The 24,153-nt window shown below is 40.0% G+C and overlaps 1 protein-coding gene across 22 annotated transcripts in view; it reads right to left on the reverse strand.

Annotated features, from left to right (window-relative positions):
- The window catches only part of PJA2 (praja ring finger ubiquitin ligase 2), a 79,550-nt gene that overhangs the window by 15,819 nt on the left and 39,578 nt on the right, over positions 1 to 24,153 (reverse strand). For 16 of the 22 annotated variants that reach the window (XM_039543886.1, XM_039543891.1, XM_039543880.1 and 13 more), the window contains 4 exons: positions 23,230 to 23,430; positions 18,032 to 19,097; positions 8,124 to 8,309; positions 489 to 674 (listed from right to left, as the gene is read on the reverse strand). In XM_039543886.1, coding sequence (XP_039399820.1) covers positions 489 to 674; positions 8,124 to 8,309; positions 18,032 to 19,097; positions 23,230 to 23,428 — 1,637 coding nt within the window. In that variant the 5' untranslated portion in view covers positions 23,429 to 23,430. Of the gene's footprint in view, positions 1 to 488; positions 675 to 8,123; positions 8,310 to 18,031; positions 19,098 to 21,712; positions 21,735 to 23,229; positions 23,431 to 24,153 lie in introns of those variants that run through there. The other 6 variants (XM_039543901.1, XM_039543899.1, XM_039543898.1 and 3 more) reach the window with 2 other exon arrangements.

Raw genomic sequence — 24,153 nt, forward strand, 5'->3', positions numbered from 1 at the left:
AATAATGATTTCTATATGCATAGCACTGAAAAGAGAAATAAGACAAGGTTAATAATGCAGATCTAAATCCCTATAATTGCAGAAGAGTAACTACAACATAAAAACCTTTACCAAGATCATATATACTTCAACATTCAATTAGATGCATATTCTTATGTAATCAAAACTTTGTAAAACAACATTTATATAGGGGCATTTATCAACCTGGAAATGAATCCAAAATTACATCCATAGGATCTCCAATACATCAAAACTAACTTAAATTTGAACCTGATCAATATGACACAATGTCTTAGTCTTCTTGTTGGAAGAAACAGCACTTATTGCAAGTTAAGCCTGAACGGTAGTATTATCAGCTTGTTTAAGCAGTAGAACAATGCTCAATTTGTGGCCTCCTAAATATAGTATGAAGTGCAAGATGACAGAATAACTAACTACTAATACCATCTCACACAGAGAACCCATCACTTTTATGCACAGATGCATACCTCCACTCCATGTCTAAGTCTTCACTCATACTGGAGTCATCCTCAAGGTTGTTGTTCCCATCCAACATGAAAAATCCTGGATGCACAAAATGGCTAACTGGATCATTTTCCTCATCACTGCTACTTTCAATTTCTTCATGGTACTGCAGCCAAGGAATCTCTCCCTCCTCCAAAGAGGTCTGTTCCCTACAAACAAATATTAGAAAAGCTGTAACTTAAAGAAAATCATTGCTAAAGTAAATGTAAATAATGTATACTTCTTTTAAGGACTGTAAAAGCACCTCTCTCATCCCTGGTCTACACTACTAGTTTAGGTCGAATTTAGCAGCGTTAGATTGATTTAACCCTGCACCCGTCCACACGATGAAGCCATTTTTGTCAACTTAAAGGGCTCTTAAAATCAATTTCTGTACTCCTCGCCGACAAGGGAAATAGCGTTGAAATTGATCCTGCTGGGTCAAATTTGGGGTAGTATGGAGCTATCCCAGAGTGCTCCATTGTGACCGCTCTGGACAGCACTCTCAACTCAGATGCACTGGCCACGCAGACAGGAAAAGCCTCGCGAACTTTTGAATTTCATTTCCTGTTTGGCCAGTGTGGTGAGCTGATCAGCACAGGTGACCATACAGAGCTCATCAGCACAGGTGACCATGGAGTCTCAGAATCGCAAAAGAGCTCCAGCATGGACTGAATGGGAGGTACTGCATCTGATCGCTGTATGGGGAGATGAATCCATGCTATCCGAACTCCGTTCCAAAAGACGAAATTTTTGTCCCATGTCTGCCCAGATGCCCCCGACCCACCTAACCAAGGTCGGCCAGTAGCACCCACAGGATGATGACAACGATTAGCAGTTGTATTGCACCGTCTGCTGTCTGCAAGGCAAGGCAAGGGGACACTACTGTGTAGCACTGCAGTACCGCATCTGCCAGCAGCACCCAGGAGACATACGGTGACAGTGAGCTGAGCGGGTTCCATGTTTGCCATGGTATGTTGTCTACATGGGTAACCCAGGAAAAAAGGCGAGAAACGATTTTTTACCGTTGCTTTCACGGAGGGAGGAAGAGGGGGGGCCTGATGACATGTACCCAGAACCACCCGCAACAATGTTTTTGCCCCATCAGGCATTGGGAGCTCAACCCAGAATTCCAATGGGCAACGGAGACTGCGGGAACTGTGGGATAGCTACCACAATGCAACTCTCCGAAAGTTGATGCTAGCCTCGGTACAGTGGATGCACACTGTCGACTTAATGCGTTTAGTGGGGACACACACAATCGACTATATCAAATCGATTTCCAAAAAAACAACTTCTATAAATCGACCTAATTTCGCAGTGTAGACATACTCTCAGACTCAGAAAAACTAGACTCTGAATCCAATGATGTCTGCCAGGATCCTAAGACAATAGCTCCAAGAGGTATCACCTGACCCATTCACCAAAAATCAGGGCCCAGTGACAGTCATAATTCTGTGGTCATGGAGTCTGGCTTTTCCCCAAGATGCTACGGAAATCAGCATTTTTACTGCAGAACTTGCTATTTTGTTGCAGACAGAATCAGGCATTTGTCTCCCTGCCCTGCCAGGGCCCACTTTCCTGCTGAATTTTGCTATCTATCTTTCCCGACAAGAGGGCACTTAATTGAATTGAATTATAGTGCATGCTCTTTGAAATGTTCCATGGAACCAGGAAGCAAGGAATTGGTGACCAAGAATAGGAGTCCAGCTTGCAAGAGTGGAGCTGGAAAGACAAAATTATAAGCTGGCCAACTGGCCTGTCTGGAGAATAGCACTAAACGGTTCCATTTCCTTTGCTACTGTTAATAAAAGGCAAGCAGAGAGAGGCACTCCATTTTCTCACTGACAGATTTGTATATGTTGTGTAAAATTTATACTTTGATTGTTGCCCCAAAATTTGTACTTTTGTACAGGATCAACAATAGGGGGAAAAAAGGGGTACTCTGATCATAACCCTTTTGGATTGATTGTGTAAAGGCTAGTCAGCATAATATACATTTTAAACAAAAAACAACTTAAAATTGTCCTACCCCACTGAAAGTACGTATGTCTAGTCATTGGTATACTGGACTGGAGTTAGGAGTCTACCTGGCTTTGCAACTGGACTTGCTGCATGACCACGAGCAAAACTTCTTTTTGTCTCTATGCCTAAAACATCCTTCACCTAGGATTAAAACCTGCCTACTCCTAGCAGGGATATTATGGAATTAATTTGGGATATTTGTAAAGTGCTTTCAGATCATAATTGCTATAGGAGAGTGAAATGTTATTTCAGAGTTGAATACTGAGTAATTTAAGGTACAACTACATTTTAGTTTTTTCAGCATCTAATACAGTCTGTGTGTCATGCTCACTTTTGGTTTATCTTTTAAATACATTTTCATTCCTATTTTGAAAACTGTTGATGGTGTTTCGCTTCCTATATTTCCATCCATAACCTGATCGAATAAGGTGCTTATCCTTGGAGAACTGAAATCTACTTTGGTGGACATGCAAAACCTACCAGCTACAAAAACGAGGAGTCCTTGTGGCACCTTAGAGACTAACAAATTTATTTGGGCATAATCTTTCATGGGCTAAAACCCACTTCATCAGATGCATGGAGTAAAAAATACAGAGGCAGGTATAAATACACAGCACATGAAAAGATAGAAGTTGCCTTACCAGGGGGCGGGGGTGTGTATGTGTCAGTGCTAACAAGCCAATTCAATTAAGGTGGAAGTGGGCTATTCTCAACAGTTGACAAGAAGGGAGGAAAATCACTTTTGTAGTGCTAATGAGTTCAATGTAATCAACGTGGCCCACTTCAAACAGTTGACAAAAAGGTCTGAGTATCAGCAGGGGGGAATTAGTTTTTGTAGTGACCCATCCACTCCCAGTCTTTATTCAGGCCTAATTTGATGGTGTCCAGTTTGCAAATTAAATTCCAGTTCTGCAGTTTCTCGTTGGAATCTGTTTTTGAAGTTTTTTTGTTGAAGAATTGCCACTTTTAAGTCTTTTGAGTGTCCAGGGACAATGAAGTGTTCTCCTACTGGTTTTTGAATACTAGTATATCAGTATACTATAGCTGTTCCATTGGCAAGTCACGTGTGAAAACAGGCGATACATTTAATGATTCTGAAATCCAAATATTAAGTAGGAGTCAGAGAGCAGAAGGAGAAGCTCCACCCACCATCAACCCAAGAACTACACACTCTTGTTGCCAAAATGAGATGCTTCACAGCTCCAACTGCTAGAAGCAAGCCCAGTTAAACAGCTGGCACACATCTCATTGTAGTTTGGCACAAAGTAAAAGGAAAAGCATTGGAGTTAGCATCTGCTCACCCTCATTTTTTGCCACAAGCATATAGCTACTTGAGCTAACAGGGGCCAATTTTAGGTCACCTGATACTGTTTTATCTGCTAGAAGATGGAAAAACATTGCATTTTAAGTTCTGGAGTGACTGCACCTTGAACATCATACTGATTCCTGATTTTTTTTTATTAGAAAGGTAGTGACAATTTGGAGGAAGTTCAGAAGAAGTTAATAAGTTAACATTTGCCAATTGTTACCACGGAGTTATCCCAACTGGCCTCTAAGGCCTTGCTTAGAGTAGAGAAATAGATGCCTTCTTCAACCAAGTTAGTTCAACTGAAAACTCCATGTAACATGAACGTACACACTCCTTCAGCTTGATTTTAGCTGGTTGAATTATAGGTGAAGTTGAGCTAAAAAGTGTAAAACTGTGTCTACATTGGTGTTAAATGAGTTTTTCAATACATTTGAACTAGCTCAATTGAAAAAAAGCACCTTTTTGCTTAGTTTAGAGAACACCTAAACCCTTGCTTACTTTTTAAAAAGAATTATATGTTTTCAATTAATTTTTCACCTAAAGGGACACCAAGATTAAATTTGATAAATTACTAGATACATAACTGAGAATAAAGTTGAATATACTGACATCACCCACATTCCTGTTCTTTCAGGTAAGATAGTCTTTAATAGAGTTTAAAGAAATTTAATTAAAAAGTCAGTGTTTGGCTCTATAGTGAGCACTCACTTTGCCAGTCAATGAGGGTCAAGGTGTGTAATTGCCATTAATAGGCATTTTAAGGTGCTTTTGTAATGGAAAATTGAGCCTCCAGGAGTCCCCATCCCCAGAAATCAGAAATAAGCCTGATTCCTTGCAAGAATATAGAAGGAACCCTTCTATCTGCAGCAGAGGACAGATAGCAGGAGACAACTCAACTCCTGCAATTGTGGTGCCTCTCCTGGAATCTCGGCAACTATCAGAGGTGCATGAATTGGACTCAGTAAGCTACATTACTGGGGTAGGGACAGGAAGATACTCCAATATTGCCATGATGGGCTCAATACAAGTACCTGAATATGAAAGAACAGACACCAATAAAACCCCTGAGATGTCACCTGCCTGTAGTCCCCTCCCCCACACTGGGCACAAACTCCTCTCATATACTACAGTGATGATGGCAATATAAGAATTTATAAAGAAATGAACACGGTACATCATGCCCCTTCCCCCCCGCCCTTTTTTTTTTTTTTAAGTGGCAGCCATACTTTTGTGTGTGTGCTGCAGATCAGGGAATTATTGAGGGTAACTGCCCTGTAAAGACTGTACTGTATACTGTCTTTAAAATATATGATCTTCACTTCTGACACACACTGCAAGAGTCACAGCTTCTTGGCTATGTAATGCAGAATTGTGTGATTTCTGAAGAGAATGCAGAAATCTCTTTCAATTGTTTTACGGTTCAGACAGAAAGGATAAAAGCCCTTATGTCTATATTTTTATTCCAATTTAGAAAAAAATCCAGCATATGAAGTGTATAAATCACACTAAATCTCAGCAGTTGTTTGCAACAGGTTATTACCACTGCTCCGATGCTAGTTAAGCAACACTTTTATTCATTCACCAAATGTGAAGGCAGAGGCCTTGAAGAGACCACCACTAAAAATAGGACTATGGGTATTGTTTGGCTGTTGTACACATGACCAACATGACAAGCCACAGACACTACTTTGATGAAAAGCAAAATTCAGGTGGTAAATTTACCATGTCAGAGTGCTTGCACTGTGCTGGCCACAAGCGATCTTTTGCAACACAGCAATGGAACGCTAGTGCTTGTCAGACAGGAAAGCTATTCTAAAAAAATATTGGGTATATTCACATGATTATTCTATTTCACATAGCAAATACAGAAAAAATGTATTCCCGAGGGTATTATAAGATTATAATTCAATCAATTTGTTGATGCCACCGATCTCAAGAGTGCAATTTGAATGTCTTGAATTACAGAAAAAACCTCCAGAGAAAGACTTGTGCATTCAGTTACCTTATTGACTAAAAGGCTGCACACTACAGTGAATGTCCTAGGTAAAATTACCTAGTTTTTCTTAATCCATTTCCTTCTGCATTACATAGTCAATGACTTTTCTAGTACTACCTCAAATGCTTACTGATCTTCCAACTATGACAACCCAAAAAAGCCCATGGCACATTGGGAAGACATAAAGTCTGGCCAAAAATACAGAATGTTAAGTTAAAAGAAAAAAACAGTAAATGCTCAAATGTTGTTTGAGTTTTCAATCCAGATTTAACATATTTTAGACAAATACACAAGAAATGCCCTGCCCTGCATAGAACACAAAAGATAGTTTCACTGTCACTCATGAGATATTTGTGCTTTTATCAAAAAAACTCCTTCTCCCCCTGCCCGGGCCACCAATAATCCCTAAGAGAAAAATCACAGCTTTATTTAAGAGATTGTATATTACAGACTCCTTGTTAAACTAAATATCCACCTTAGAGTACACTTCCCTTGCAACTTTCAAATCTCATACACTTTCAACACCTTAAGTTCTTGATTAACAGAAAACATCCTATATAGCACCATTAAGAGATTAAAATAAAATAACTAAGTAGTATTAAAGTGGATTTATGTTCCTAATCTGATACAGTATCTCTACTATTTACTACTTCTTTCTGGATTTAGAGCCAGTATTTATTAGTACCAAATATCCCTTTATTCCCTACATCCCACTCTGCTCTAATCTCTCCAAATTGCCTAGAAGAGTGTTACTATCTGTTTTTCAAGTTTTACAATTTATTTTTTGTCAGTAAGTTTGATCAGGTTTGAATTTACAGTAGAAAAAACACAAAAAGACTAATTAATAGGCAAATTCCTGCACAGCAACCTGGACACAGAGTCATACAGGAACAAAACAGACCCCTATTCCTGAAGACTTCTTCAGACACAAATGAAATTTCTAGAATACAGAATTACCTCTTACTTCAATTGCACATGCTTAACCATTGTGACAGAAACAGCTTTGCAGATCAGTTTGAGAAATGTTGATTTAGTAAATTATTCACCACACTATTATTGTCACTAATATAGCAGCACTATATAAGCTGTACCAATTATTTAAAAAAAAGAGTATAAAGATCAACTTTTTCAAACATCAGTGCCTATATTTGGTCACCTATAGCCATATTTAGGCATCTAAATCATCTAAATTATTATTTTTGAAGTGTTGAACACTTGCAATCATCAAAGACTGTGAAATCAGGCCATTCTGATTTAGATTCCTACAAATAGATATAAGTAACCAAATTTAGGCACTCATTCAAAATTCTTGACGCATAATATTATTTAACAGACTAAAAAGTGTAATGGAAAGCCACACACTTTCACCCAAAAATATACAGTGAATAACCTTTCAAATGTGTAATCTCCCAGGGCGAGTGATTTACTTGACAGGTGAATAAAATGTCAGGTTCTCCCACCATCAATGTTGCAAAGGCAGAAAAGATCTTGTGTCTGGACTGGTAAGTTTTTAAACAGTATTTTTGCAAAGCTGTGCTAATTCATTACACCTGAAATTTATGAAGGCCAGAACAGAAATACCCTAATGGTAGTGATTTCCCTAGGCAAGAAGGACCTGAGAGTGTGGAACAGCAGAAGAACTGGGAGTGACTACTGTCGCTCAAGGAAGAACTCTCTAGTCAATTAAGAAATAATACCGACTGGTTCAGAGGAGAGTTCTCAGCTGGAAGCCTCCAAAGTTTGCTTTGAAGAACAAAGTTGCAACAGTTATTGACACATATGACTGAATAAACAAAGAACTGATGATGGCAAATTCCATGACCAGAGGAGGAAGAGCAACCAGGTAAAGAGAATTGGACAGAAAACCATGGAAGTAAATTTGTAGGAGAAGGTATCTGAAAAGCAGGAAATATATGTAAAGAAGAAGAGTGTTCATTACAATGAAATTGGACAAAGATAATAGAGAATCCACTCTCGCTGTTTTAGTCTAGTAAGTCTCTTTTGTTGCTTGTGCAATCATCAGTATTTCTCAATAGCATTACAGTATTACTATAGCTATCATTCAGAAGTCAACTATTACCAACAGTGGGTCTGTATGAAACACCAGAGTTATTTCCTAGTCTAAATATAGGCAAATACTGCATTCTTTCTGATACAACCATAGTAACTGCTGGTAAATTAAGATTTACTTAAAATGGCAACAATTAAATATACTGTTGAGTACACATCATATTATTAATTCTCACTTATTAGTAGAAATCACTTTCTGAAATACAAAAATAAACATACCCGCCTTGGAAACAGAAGTCTGTGTTTTCCTCTTCTAGGCCACTGCTGTTGCTCTGCACTTCAGGTTCACGTTCCTCCCTGCCTGGCAGAGTCTCCCAGCTTTCATCGCTGGAGGATTGGTCTTTTTCTGTAGCAGCAAAATAGGAGGGCAAACATGCAGACCACTCCCCATCACTGCATTCAGAACTGCAATTTGAGACAAGTCAATGTTGTGTTTAAAGTATTGACAGGTTCAAAAATAAATAAATAAATAAATAAAAGCCAAAGTTAAAATCCATTATTAGCTATTTCACGAAAAGGGTAGAGAACTGTTTCTAAATATAAACAATATTTCTGAAATACATTCATTTTGTACCATTCATGTATCTTACCATCATGAATAAAAGCTGTTGCTTCTTTATAAAAAGGAGGATTTGTTTATCTTCTTATAACACTATGATTTTTAAAAACCATGTCCATATTATTTCGCACAATTTTTCATTTTTCCCTCCTCCATCCATGTTTGCAGAGTCCATGAAATACCTTCAAAATATTCACTCCAGATACTACATAAGAACCCTTTCTCTTCCTGCCCTGGGAAAAGAAAAGGATGGCAAGACCCTTGAGAGGAGCCAGAAGGATACAAGTGAGTGGCAATGGCCTCATTTCCATAGCATGCAAGACTTCACACCCAAACATTGATCCTCCACTTCTAAACACTATTTGGTACTTTTAAAAATAATCTCTATATGTGAATGAGACATCTAAATTGAAGGAACAGGAGAAAAAACTGAAGATTATTAGGTGCATGGGTCTAAAACAGGGGTGGGCGAACTACGGCCTGGTGCCACATCAGGCCCTCCAGACGTTTTAATCTGGTCCTCCAGCTCCTGCCAGGGAGTGGGGTCTGGGGCTTGCCCCGCTCCAGGGCTCCGTCAGGGAGCAGGGTAGGGGGCTTGCCCCACTCCACACGGCTCCCAGAAATAGTGACATGTCCCCCCTCTGGCTCCTACACATGGGGCAGTCAGGGGCTCCACACGCTGCCCTTGCCCCAAGCACCACCCCTATAGCTCCCATTAGGGAACTGTGGCCAATGGGAGCTGCAGGGGTGGCACCTTCAGCTAGGGCAGTGCGCAGAGCTGCCTGGCCACACCTCCTCACAGGAGCCGGGGGGGGGGGGGGAGAGGGACACATGCCACTGCTTCTGGGAGCTGCTTGAGGTAAGCGCCGCCCAGAGCCTGCACCCCTGACCTCCTCCTGCACCCCTACCCCCTGCCCCAGCCCTGATCCCCTCCTGTCCTCTGAACCCCTCGGTCCCAGCCCAGAGCACCCTCCTGCACCAAAAACCCCTCATCCCCAGCCCCACCCCAGAGCCTGCACCCCAGTTGGACCCCTCCCCCCCACACCCCAACACCCTGCCCCAGCCCGGAGCCCCCTCCAACACCCAGAATGCCTCATTTCTGGCCCCAACCCAGAACCTGCATCCCCAGCCATTGCCCTCACCCCCTCCCACACCCCAACTCCCAATTTCGTGAGCATTCATGGCCTGCCATAAATTTCCATACCCAGATGTTGCCCTCGGGCCAAGAAGTTTGCCCACGCCTGGTCTAAAAGAACCAATGGCAGAGAAGTTTTTCCTGAGAAAAGGGTAAAGATTGAGGAAGTTTAACTTTCACCCACAACATAGTGCAGTAAAGGAGCACAGTAGATGGTATCTGACTGGATGTTACTCTCATGGCTTATAGTAGCATTAACATTGTAGAGGCATTAGCTGAATCTCCAGAAGTAGGCTACATAACATGTCAAACAGCATCTTCTATAAAGCAATTTGCATAGCTCTTGGATCTTTTGCCTCTGGGGACAGAGGACACCTGCCTAGATCAAAGCAGAGATAATGGAGTATGTCATTCAATAACAAATCACAGGAAACTATAATGGGTAGGCAAGGAGAGAGTCTGTAATCTGATGGAGAAAATGTCTTCTTATTTAAGACACAGGCAGTCCTGGGACAGCTGCAGAGCAGGATTTAGTCTGCAAATCATTATGAAGTTGACATTTGAAATTTTACCTTCTTCCCGCCCTCAAACTTATTTGGGGAAATGGAGAAATAATGGAGAATTAAGTTTCCTTCTAATAGTACATAACCATGCTGACAGAATTTGCTGAAGAACACGTTTAACCAAATAGCACAGTACATTGGAAGCTATACGTGATAAATGCAAGCTGAGGGAAAGATGTTGCAGGATCTGTACATTTATTTATCCCCTATTCTCCCCCAAAAGAGACATTCACCGTTTTATACTGGCTCTGGTCATGCATGCTGAAACTACAATGGTAAATAAAAGCTAACCAGTAGGTGTCCAGTAAAGTTAGAAGCCCCTCGGGAGTAGTCCCATAAATAGATAAATACATCTAACTGTCCATCTGATCTATGAATAGTTATTCCCCAGAGGAAATAGTTCCATAAACTGGAATGTCAATTCAAATTGTCTTCAAGAGTCACCAATAAAACAGCAGGTAGAAGTTCAACAATATCCCATTTGAAAAAGAAATCTGATAAGTCCAGAGAGAATGCTGTAAAGACAAGGGGGAGGGGGCAAACAGCTATGCATATCTCTCTATCAGTGTTACAGAGGGCGAACAATTTATGAGTTTACCCTGTATAAACTTTATACAGGGTAAAACAGATTTATTTGGGTTTAGACCCCATTGGGAGTTGGGCATCTGAGTGTAAAAGACAAGAACACTTCTGTAAGCTGCTTTAAGTTAAGTCTGCAGCTTCAGGGCAAGTAATTCAGACCCTGGGTCTATGTTGGAGCAGACAGGCATGTCTGGCCCAGCAAGACAGGGTGCTGGGGTCCCAAGCTGGCAGGGAAAGCAGGGGCAGAAGTAGTCTTGGCACATCACTTGGCAGTTCCCAAGGGGGGTTCTGTGATTCAACCCATCACAAGGATGACTTTGCTCTTCTACCCATTCAGCCACCTGAAAGATTCTGGCATGATCTCTTATAATAATATCCAGAGTCCAAATCCAAAGATTAAGGGAAAACAGCTGAGACCTAGCTAAGTTAGGGTACCAAGAAAAAGGTCACACCATTAAAAATAAAAAAATTTCATAGTAGTAGCTCCCTGTATGGAGAAATCCACTTGGGGCAAAAATTGACTTAAGGTGGTAGAAGCCCAGTTTTAATGGGGAAATGTCAACTTGAAACAAAAGTTTGTATCCATTAGTGTCACAAGTTCAAGTTACTATAGCAAAACCAAAACTCACTCTCATGTGGTTTGTTTTACATGTTTGACACTATAGCATATGGAGTCAGTTACACTATTTTGTTGATGGTATATGGCCTTCCCCAAGCCCTATTACAGGATGCTCATCAGTAACAGCAATAGCAGAGCTGAAACAAAAGTGAAGAGCTAGTATTTGTAGTTTAAAACACATGTGCTTATTATTTAATGGTTCATTTATTACCATTATCACTAAGACAATATTCATAAGCATGTGGTCTATATATTTTTCCCTCCCTACCATTCTACAAAGAGGCAAAGAGACAGATTGCCTCCTGGGAGCCAATGCTTAAATTATATAAATGTAGTTACTCACCACATCTATAGTAGCAGCACTGTGGAAAAGAAGGTTATGCAATAATATAACCTTGAAAGTAAAATACAGTTACTTACCTACAATAACTGTGGTTCAAGATGGTGTAGCCAGTGCAGATCCCACTCTAGGTGTACATGAGCACCATACACAGCAGTCTGGATTTTTTGAATAACCATGTCTGTCAGGGCCTTGAACGTGCCTCATGCGTACTCGTGCTCCCATACAAGGGCATAAAGAGTGGGACAGTCACAACTCTCCCTCAGTGCCCTCGCAATTCAAAGCCTGTATAGCTAAGGACTCAGAAAAACTGGGATGGAGGGTGGATCGTGGAATCCACACTGAATACATCATCTCGAAGAACCACACAGTTACTGTAGGGAAAGTCACTGTATTTTCTTTGAGTATGTGTCAGTGTGGATCTCACCCTAGGTGAATAGCATTCTCCCCAGATGGCAAGAGTCAAGGTTTCGGTTGTATCAAACAGAGATTCAAGTACTGCTTTTTCAAACTTGGCATCTGTCCTGGCAGTCATGTAGCCCCGTCAAGTGCATAATGTTTCCAAAAAGTCTCCGGGGTTGCTCCACATGGCTGCCTGACAGATCTCATTTCTGAAATAGGCCGGAGACAGTGCCTGTGTCCGGGTGGAACGTGCCTTGATATTTGGAGGCAGAGGCTTGCCGGACAACTTGTAGCAGGCTGAAATGCATTTTGAAATCCACATAGAGATTCCAAGACCAGACAGTTTGACCTTTTGATGCACCACATTTGGTCAGCACAAAGAGGTGTGGAGAAAATTGAGGGGGGCATCTTTAGTCCTATTGATGTAATAAAGCAGAGCCTTAAATACATCCAGAGTATGAAGCTTCTTTCCTCTTGGCAACAAGTGCAGCTTTGGGAAGAAGACTGGCAAGGTGATGGACTAGTTCAGGTGGAATTCTGAGAGACCATTTTAGGGATTAATTTAGAGTGTGCTCTCATCACCACTTTGCCCATGTGAAACAATGGCAGAATGAGAACTTGCAGTTCACTGACTCTTCAAGTTGATGCAATAGCTACGAAGAAGACAGTCCTGATGGTGGAGATGATATAACAAGCATTCCGCTAATGGCTCAAATGAGCTGTAAGAGAACAACATTAAGCTCACAGGTAGCAGGGTCTCAAACTAGAGGGCAGGTATGGAGAAAGCTCTAGAGGAATCTAGACATCACAGGGCATGAAAGACCAAGTGTGACTGTATTGGAGTGTGGCTCTCTGTATATTGCTTCCAGATAGACTTTAAGGGACCTAAAGGCTACTCCTCCTTGCTTCAGGAGCACTACCGTAATCCAGAATCTTGGCTATCAGGACCTCAACTGGGTTCATATCATTTTGCACTGCCCATATGGAAAATCTTTCCACTTTGAAGAATATGTCTTCTTGGTGGAGGGCTTCTGACTCTGTAGAAGAATCTCCTGGTCCTACAATGAACAGTCTCTCTCAGTCCTACTCAACCACCCAACAGCCAGGCTCTTAGATGCAACGGTTGTGGGTCCAGGTACAATATTTGACCCTACTTCTGCCAGGCTGTTTCTGGACAGATGGGAAGGCATTGGGGCAGGAGGAAGCTGCAGGTCAGATGCAGGAGATCTGACAGCCACAACTACCTCAGACAGGCAGGGGGGTATGACGACGACCATAGCTCTGCCCAATCTGATCTTAGATAACGATCCTGGGGATTGTTGGAAAGGCATACAGTAGTACTTCAAACCACCAAAGTAGAAAGGCATCCAGACAGGAACTGGAGTTCACACCACGTTATGGTTGGTGTTGTCCATCATGGTGAAAAGGTCTATAGTGCAAGTTCTCCATTGGCAGAATAACAATTCCAGGACTGATTTTGCACTGACCATTCATGCAACCACATTCTTGCTCTAGAAGTCAGCCAGGGCATTGTAAACCTCCGCTAGATGGAAAACTATTAGAGTCACCCCATGCTGATAGCACCATTTCCAGACTCAATCACTTCCAGGCAGAGAGGGAATGATTGAGTGACTTCTGCTTGTTTTATATAGTGTGTAGCTGATAAGCTGTCTCTCACGATCTGCACCACTAACTTTCAAAGGACTGGTAGGACCACCTCATAAGCCAGTAGGATGACTGTCAATTTCAAGACATTCATATGTAGTTTTCGATTGTCTTGAAACCAGGAGAAGGCTTTCACTTAAGTGAAGTCACACTCTTCGGAACTCTTAGCATCTGCACTGGTCTGAGAGATAGCGTCTCATAGTTCACCAGGAGTCCCATCTGTGAGAGAAAGAAGAGGATGTGATTCAGGGCTGCTTCAGCCTCCTCTTAGGACCTGTCTCAGACCAGCCAATCTAGACACAGGAAAACACTCTAGTTTCCACAGGTGCACTGCTACTACTACAGCTCAACACTCGGCAAACACTCTTAATGCACCGGAGAGTCCGAAGGGTGGAACTCTGTACTAGCAATGGTTTGGCCCCACTGTGAATTTTAGGTATTTCCTGTGGACCAGGTGGATGGCAAATGGAAGTATGCGTCTTTACCTGCAAGTAAAGAACCATGCACCAGTCTTGGGCTTGGACTGATGACATGATGGAAGCAAGTATTACAATCCTGAACCTGAGATGGCATATGTATATCTTGAGTCTCCTCAGGTCTAGGACAGGACAAATACCCCCTCTGGCTTAAGGTTATAGTGGAAGCAGACATCTCTTCCCTTGTATTCTTGAGGAACCTCCCCTATAGCTGCTAGATGAAGCAATCTGGTCACTCCTGTTTGTAATAGGCTTTTGTGAGAAGGATCCCTAAAGAGGAATGGGGAAGGGGGTAAGCAATGGATTGTATGGGGTAGCCATGGGCTATGATCTCCCATACGCATCTGTCTTACGTTATCAACAGATCACACCTGGGGGAATGGGGTGATGAAGCTTCCAAAGGTCATTCTCTGTGCACTCATTTCTATGCAACTCTCAACCATCCCATCAAATTTGCTGGAGGGTTGCTGCAGAGAACTCTGGGGGCAAGGTCATGGAGGACTGACACCTCATGTTATACCTGTGAATTTCCTGGCCAGGTACTCTGTCTCTGGTAGAATGGGTACACAGTGTCTGCTGGTATGATGGTTGAAGCATTTTTGATAGGGTGGGGGAATGCATCTCCCCAGAGAGGTTAGAGACACTGAAATTTTTCAGTGAACATAGAACACTATCCATTCACTAAACAGCTCTGAACTCTTGAAGCACAGTCTGCTCTTTTCTGCCCTGTCATCAACACAGTACGTGATTTGGCTGGGTTGTCTTGTGATATATTCCAGTGTCCCTCTTTATAAGAGAGCACACAGAGTTCCTTCTAGAGCTCCTGTCCAAGTACTTGGAGTTCCCACTTTCAACACTTTGCTCCAACATCTGAGGTGTCAATTTTTAAGTCAGGGTCAATACTAGTGTCAACGCTAATACCAATCCATCTTGGGCTTTGCTGCTACTTTCTCTGCAGAGATCTCTGGAGTCACCTGCTAACAAATGGAGGGCTGGAAGATGTGGGCTTGACTGTCAGAGGGATGTTCAAGCTTGGCTCTTCTGGATCCAGTCCCACTCTGAGATTGCTCCAGAAGATGGAGCTTCAGCCTTGCATCCCTCAACTTGCAGGTCATTTCAGAAAATGAAAGACAGCCAAAGCACGTGCTTTGATGCAAGACTCTCCCAAGAACAGGCACCTGCTGCACCTGTCTTTCAGTGGAACTAGCTGTCTACTAGCCTGAAAGTTTTGAGCCAACCATTCTAACAGCCCACAAAAAAAGCTATGTATGGGAAAGTGGTTGTACAGGAGGGTCTGCAAGCAACTTCTACCTGACAAATGCTAGACCAGACTAGGTAATACAGAATAAAGATAGCTCTGAGGCATTTCAGAGTGCTTGAAGAAGCATTAGAGAAATTTAGCCAGAGCTGAAGCCTAGTGAGTCAGCCAGCAGCTAGGTTCTATCTTGCTGCCATGTATTGCGGCTCCCCTACCCTTTATGCCCTTGTATGGGAGTATGAGGCAGCAGAGGACACATGCATAGCCCTGAGAGATGCTATTAAAAAAACTCTAGTTTTGCATACGAGGCACATCTGTATCTAGAGTGGGATCTGCCCTAACACATAACAGAAGAAGAAGAACTGTTACAGGTTATTCCCATCCTCCCTCATGTTAGTATTCCTCATAAGTCCGCCCAAAGGCATTAAATAAAAGGCTTGACCTTTTGAATCCATTTACAAGGCCTTGAAGATTTCATTCTCTTGCAATATTTTAGTTACAAGAGTTTATGCAGACAATTTTTCATACTGTAAATCCCTCATAAGTGGTAAAAATGTGAACTGGTAAATGGGTCTGGCCAAGGAGCATAAAGTAGTAAAAAAATACAAGGTCAATTATATATCAAGAGAGAAGATTAGATCTGTGGTTAAATGCACTGAAAATTGGACCTCCAGAGATTTGATTTCTATTTCCAGCTCTGCCAAAGACTTAAGTTGTTTTGGCCATGCTGCTTAACTTCTTTGGGTAACATTTTCAAAAGCACTTAAGTCCCACTAACTTTTAATGGGACTTAAGTGGATTTGAAAATGTTACCCATAGTGACTCAATTCCTCAACTGCACGATTATGGATGGCCTGTGAACCTTAACTCTGTCTTTAAATTTAATACAATGAGGCAATGTTCCATTAATGTCGTTTTGGTAGTTAATATCTTTATAAAAAAATACAGCAAAAAGTTGAAGGGCTATTTTAAAAAGATTTTAGGATCTCAACAATTTAGTAATCATTTTAGAATTCTTCCTCCTTTGGGTACTACACCTATGTTTTTATCTAGCTATGGATATTTCTTCTATTTATAGTTCTTGCGGATAAGTATGATCATTAAAACTTCAATGAGAATTATATCAGCAGTTGGTCTTTCTTACAAGCGTAAATTAAAAAGCTAATACTATGTGTCATTCTCAAATACAGAAATTACATTTTATGCATTTTGTAACATTTAAGATTTACTCACAGCATAAGATGCTTATGCATGGTGGATTTGCTGGAGATTTGCCATGCTACAGTAACCACTAGTTTGCTGCTGTACACAGGCAAACTAAAGAGTGAAAAAGAAAAGTGCAACATACAAGATATTCATCAATTTCAGTCTACAACTGCCTACATTGACTGGCAGTGAAACTAGTCAAAAGTTATGGAAAGAAGGAGACGTCTTCTAAAAGTTATATAGCAGGAGTGGCCAAACTTACTGACCCTCTGAGCCACATACAACAATCTTCATAAGTTAGAGAGCTGGGGCGCACCTGCTGGGGCTTGGGGCTTCAGCCCTGCGGGAGGCGCCTGCTGAGGCTCGGGGCTTCAGCCTCACTCCTGTTAAAGCCCCAAGCCCCACCAGGCACCCCTACCCCACCACCCCACTGCAAGGCAGAGGTCCTGAACTCCCCACCTGCACCCCCCCTTTCTGGTAGGTGGAGAATGGGGGGCTCCACGAGCTGCAGTTCAATGGCAAAGAGATGCACGTGGCTCACAAACCAGTTTGGCCACCCTTGTTATATAGGCTACTACAGAGGACTTCCAAAATAGGCTTTCAAAAACAAAATGCTTACTTCACCCAACTGCATTTCCACAAACCAATCTTCAAAATATTTTGTTTTGGAATGCAGGATGTTAACCTATGTTTCTGCCTAAGACTAAGAGTCACATGGTATGTGGAGGGCTTTAGCTTACAGTACACAGAATGGAGACACTGAAACGTAGCAGAAATGCAAGTTTTTCAGACATCTAAAACCTCCTAGTACAATACACAACTGTAGCAGTTAAGTCTCCCTCTCTACATTACCTTGCACATCTTTTAAAAGAAATTATTCTACAGCAGGAAATTACAAATAGTATTCAGTAATCTTTCTCTACAAATAACTGTATGCAGAAAATTATAATTCAATGTAGTTTTAAATGATCAATTTTGACTGAAGCACAAATACCTTACATATTAGTGGAATGAAAAACGGGCTGGTTAATATTTTAAAATGAAAAAACCCTATATGCAATGATGCATTTCTGGGTTTCGGTACAGCAGCAGATATTAATATTGCACAGCAATTTGAGGAGGAGAAAGATGGCAACTCATGACAAGGTCACAAACAATTTAGAGAGCAATTTTTTGTTTTGCCATTTTATATATTCATTTCCCGGATACTTTGCCTTTTTTAAACCACTACTACCTCCTAATAGTTGCTAAAGTTATTCAGATTAGTACATTATTTTTACAAACTTAAGATGCTACAATACTGTATATATTAAAAATCTTACCTGTCTTCATCTTTGTTGGAACTAGGTAAACGCCTGCTGCAATCTTCAAATTCATCCCAGAAAGCACTATCATCTACTACAGATGTTCTCTCTTGGGTGGTTACATTACTTTTTAGATCATTTTCTGTTTTCTTTTGAGTACCTTCATAGTCTCTTGGGTCAAAGAACATACTGGAATTCATTTTTTCTTTGCTATTTCTCAAGGCATGTTCTGCACTGCCTTGCTGGGCTTCGAAAATTTCACTCCTCCTTCTAGTACTGCTTTTCGCCTCATCATCACTAGTAAGCTTTTTTCTATCCAACAGGTTTGTAGCATTTTGTTTTCTAACTTTAGGTCTCACTACCAGTTCAGGTGATTTTCCTTGGTCAGTCTTGCCATCACTGGTATTCAGTTCATTACAAATCCCTACAGGGGTCCTGATGGCAACATCAGCTATAATTTTTCTCTGTTGTGTTTCACAACTGGCACTACCACTTAAGTTATTTTTTCCTATAACTTCATCTTCAGCAGGTGATTTTTTAAATGTCCTATTATTTCGATGGCCAAGATCTGAGTCTATGCTATATCTCATTGAAGGCACTGGTCCTTGTTCTTCAGAAACTTCTCTAGAAGCATTATGATTAAAAGTAGACAATCGTGACTGTATGCCACTGAAGGACTCTACCTCTTTCTCCAACTCAGAAAGCATGTGATCCAGTGTTTCCTGAAATAAGCCTGCTTCCTCTTTTGCTAAGGAAAAATCAACTTGTCCACCATCATCCTCTCCATCACTGCTATCTGGCTCATAGGAGTCAATGTTTACAAAAGCAATTCCATTCTGACCATTCAGATCACTACACTCGCCAGAAGTATACTCTGCACAGTCCTCAGGAATTTTATCAGGATTCATACTGCTCCTTGAGGTTTGATTGCCTTCCTGATTGTAGCATACTGGAGAAAATGGTGATGTGTTTGTTTCAACAGTTTGCCTCAATACAGTTCTACAAACAGGAACTTCAGATCCACCACTCTGTAATGAAGGTTCATCTGATAAAGCAGAACAAACTTGAACCAATGGATTGGGACCTTCATAGAAAATTGCAAGAAAGAATAATACATTGGAGTGATCAAACTGGATATAAAGTTTCTCATTAACAATGCCTGCTCATGAAAAAGCTGGCAGTTGACTGGAACAACAGTGCAATTGAATGATCAGGTACGTTTATCACAGGTGAGCTTATGTGCAGCTAATATAGCTTTGGTTCCATTTATTAAACTAAGCCTAAACGAACAAACCTAAATGATACAATTTCAGCTTCACTCATGACAGCAGAAATACTTAAGAGTCCTATAAACAAAAACACATTTGCAGGCAAACTCTTTTAAATTGCTTTAAGACAATGGACATTTGAGATGAGAATCACAGGAATTTAGTATGTTTCAAAAGGTAAGGAAACTGAAAAATTTGCTGCTAATAATAATACTGCTAATAATTAGACTACCCATATATTAATGGGCAAAAATGCACATTCTGCTAGGATCTGAAAAAGCCATTTATGGGATTTTTATATAGGTATATTTTGTACTTGCAAGCAAGAATGCCATTCTTGATTTACAAGGAGAAATTAACAAGTAAATGTAAAAGCTCCAATTGGCAACAATGATTTCATTGTAATTAGGTTTAATAGTAAAATTGAGGGTAGACTCCTCTGATGGTATGACAATGAACATCAAGAATGGCAGACTTTGAAAATGGAGGGGGAAAAGCTAGAAAAAGGTTGAATAAGTAAAATAAAGTATAGCATCTGATCATCTTTGAAGTGAACAGTGAGCCATCTTCAAAAGTGTGTACATTTTTGCATACTTCTGACTGGTGCACATGCAAATCAGGGTTGGAACATTTATATTCAAGTTTGCATGGAAACCTCAAGTTGCATTCACAGCTCAGTGTATGTACTTATGAAATTTAAACTACCGTTAGAAGCACAGAAAGCTTGTATACATCTGAGAAAAGAGTTTTGAATAAAGAAGAATGAAATATGCATGGTTAAATACATGTACCCAAGTATAGTCTTTTATATATATATATATATATAGGGAATATGGCATAAACAGATAAGGTGTAAACTAGAAGAAAAAAGAAAAAAATTTCTCTAATTAAAAATGTTACACATTATTCAAATACATAAGCAAACTAGGGAAATGTGGTCTAGATTAAATTAATATAAGGTAAGTGCACAACTGATTGAAAGACTGTACTCAAAGAGTACTTATCAATGGTTTGCTGTCAAACTGGGAGGGCATATCTAGTGGAGTCCCACAGAGGTCAGTCCTGCATCCAGTACTATTCAATATTTTCATTAATGACTTGGTAATGAAACAGAGAGTATGCGGAAAAAGTCTGCAGATGACACCAAGCTGGGAGGGGTTGCAAGCACTTTGGACAAAAGGTTTAAAATTCAAAATGACCATGGCAAGTTGAATTGGTTTGAATTCAACAAGATGAAGTTCAATAAAGACAAGTGCAAAGTACTTCACTAGAGGAAGGAAAAAATCAAATGCACAAATACAAAATGGGGAATAATTGTCTAGATGGTAGTACTGCTGAAAAGGATCTCAAGGTTATTATGGACCACAAACTGAATACGAATCATCAGTGTGATGCAAAAAAGGCTTATATGATTCTGGGGTATATTAATTGGAGTGTGGTATGTAAGACACAGGAGTTAACTGTCCTGCTCTACTTGGCACTGATGAGACCCCAGTTCTAGACACCACAATTTAGGAAAGACAGGGACAAACTGGAAAAAATCCAGAGGACAGCAACAAAAATGATAAAAAGGTTTAGAAAAACCTCACCTATGAGGAAAGGCTGAAAAAAAGTGGGCATGTTTAGTCTTGAGAAAAGAAGACCAAGGGGCGACCTGATAACAGTCTTCCAATATGTTAAGGGCTGTTATAAAGGCTGATCAATTGTTCTCCATGTCCACTGAAGGTAGGACAGGAAGTAATGGGCTTAATTTGCAGCAAGGGAGATTTAGGTTAGATATTAGGAAAAACTTTCTAACCATAGGGGTAGTTAAGCTCTGCAATAGGCTTCCACGGGAGGTCATGGAGTCCCCATCATTTGAAGCTTTTAAAAAAAGTTGGACAAACACCCATCAGGGATGGTCTAGGTTTACATGGTCCTGCCACAGCACAAGTGGCTGGACTTGATGACTTCTCAAGTTCTCTTCCAGCCCTACATTTCTATTATTAGAATCCACATGGCTGCTTGAGACACTTGTATCATATAAAAAGCAACGAGTCCCGTGGCACCTTAAAGACTAACAGATGTATTGGAGCATAAGCTTGCATCTGACGAAGTAGGTATTCACCCACGAAAGCTTATGCTCCAATACATCTGTTAGTCTATAAGGTACCACGGGACTCATTGTTGCTTTTTACAGGTCCAGACTAACACAGCTACCCCTCTGATACTTGTATCATATAGACTCAGATTTCTGCAGAACCTTGAATTATAGGTGGCACAGATAGCGCCACCTCTATTTATGGTAGCCCAACATTTTTATTTATCTCTTCAGTCTTATCTGGAAAAAAAAAAAAGATACGGCATGTCAGAATGGGTGAGCTGATAGCATTTTCATTTCTGGAACACAAGGATGCGGGTTGTGGTTTCCCACACTAGAATTTGGGCTTACATGGCATGCTGTCACTGCAAAACTAAAAGGATATTGCTCTGTTAGAGGTGCTGCCTTTGATGAAACATTAAACTGAAGTGTCTTCTGTCTATCTCTTGTGGTTGTTTAAGTAGATATTGAAGATGGCATGGAATTTAGCAGGGGATAACTCTTGTGTTTTGGTCAGTACTCTCAGTATAAAATGAGAATCAGCTTGGAAACATGCAAACTCATACATCTGGGAATAAAATAATCCAAAACACAAATATTCAATGGCAGGGAAAAATATGAAAAGTAGAAATGCCAAGTAGAGACTTAAGGGTTATAGAGCACAGCCCATTACTATTAGACATGAGTTCACAAGGAAATATTGCAGCAAAAAGTCAATGAAAGTTTGAGCTACATCTGAAGAGGAGTCACATCACGGAACAGGGAAGTAATATTCCTTTTAACCATATACCTCCTCTGAACACCTGAAACAATATGTTCAGTGTGGGCACTTCATTATCTAAAAAGTGACAAACTAGAATGAGTTCAGACAAAAAAAAGCAACAAAAAGCAACAAAAATAGTCATGGGGTTAGCACTGAGTTACCAGAAAACAAAGATGCAAATAAGGTAGATATTTGCATACCACTCACTCTGAACATTTGAAAGATGTAAACACAAAAGGGGAACAGGAATTTCTTAGCATAATAAAAAAAAGCTTTCAAAAACAATAGAATGAAATTATGTGAAGAGTTTCCAAAAAAGTGAGATCTTCTGGTTGTGGAATAGTCTCGTAAGTGTAAGAGTGGTAAATATTACTTGGCACATTTAAGACTAGACTGCAAAAACATTTACTAACATACAATAGACTCAAAAGAAGAGGGACTATACATGATTTAATAGGCCATTTTGAATTTCTAGGTTCAATTATTCTAACTGAATGCTACTTTACTATTGAATGCTCATGAACTATTGATGAAGTTTAAAATTAGCAAACCAAAGAAAACTGAATATTCATGAAAAGGGGAAAATAATGGCCATTTGCTATTTCAACATTTATTTTTCTCTCATATTTTTCTTGTAAATATTTATATATAGTCGAATTAATTTCTGGTGTAGCTCTGCTAAGTCAATGGACTTACATGATGGAAGAATTTGGCTCATGAAATGTAAAGTATTTTGTTTTCTAGCTCTATTTGTGGCAGCAAATAAACATGATGCATTTTCCTCTTACCTGGGAATTATTCAAGAATCTGGTGCTGGGGTAAGATTTCTATAATAATAGAAGAGTTCTATAATATATTCATAGTTACAATTATATGTTTTATGAGATTTTATTAAATTTAAATCTTTCAGTGTTGCTCATTTATTTTATGAAGTAAATTTAATCATTTTAAGATAAATACTAATTTTCATTAAACTTCACATTGAGTTTTTATGCAGAACATATGAACTATAGTTTGTTCATATGACTTTAACCATTCTATACATTTCCATTTCCCTTCCCGCCCAAAGAAAACGTGTCTCAGTTTGAAATTACAGAGCACGCACATAAAGACTTCTCTTTGTGAACATCGTCTAATTCTAATCCTTCACATTCTCCATTCTGTTGGCTTGAATTTCTGTCTTGATTCATCAAAGATGGTCTAAAACTGACATACGCGTGTCTTCTTCCATATCTTCTCCCTGTAATGGTCTGATATCCTCCAACTGGTTTGGGCCAGGCAGGTTTGCCAGCTTCTTGACCCATTGCTGCAAGAGATAAAACAGGAAAAAATGAATACATTATACAAGAGGGATGGGAAAACAAAAATCCATTCCCCCCTTTCCCCTTACAGTTTGATTTCTTTGAGCAGGGAATCATTCTCCACTATAAATTTCCCATTTTTCCTCTTTAAAGTGTTGAAGTGTGCTGGCGTGAACATTTAAAAAAAAGATCTATATATAATCAAGTAACACTACCAGCTTAAATTTTAGTTCTTTTGATGCTAATAGCATATAAAAGTATACTTGAATCAGACTTTTCTCCTTATTTTAAATAATATTTAGTGATTAGAGCCTGTCAGGATAAAAAGACAGACTCTGCAGTAAATAAAGGCTTAAAAACAAACACTGGGCCAAACTCATCCCTAATGTAACTCAACTGAAATCAGGAATTAGTTTGACACAGTAAATTTTGCTCTATTCCTGATTTGTATCATTCCTCATCCCTTTCATATCTCTGAGTGACATGAATACCTCAATCTGGAACACTCAGCACTGTAAAATTAGGGTTTAGTTATTTGATAAACCATCCAAAGCACAACTATGAACTACTTATTTTTCTGAATAATCTATGCAAATGCTTTGCTGAAAGAACAGTCTATTTTTATTAAATGTGGACTACAAAAAAAAAAAGTGTTCAGAAGTTACAGTAGTCCACCAAGCAAAAGAAAAGTGTACTGACACTTTATATAAACTTAGCATTTTGTCATA

This window comes from Mauremys reevesii, linkage group 6 (assembly GCF_016161935.1).
Source record: "Mauremys reevesii isolate NIE-2019 linkage group 6, ASM1616193v1, whole genome shotgun sequence".
Taxonomy (NCBI): Eukaryota; Metazoa; Chordata; order Testudines; family Geoemydidae; genus Mauremys; species Mauremys reevesii.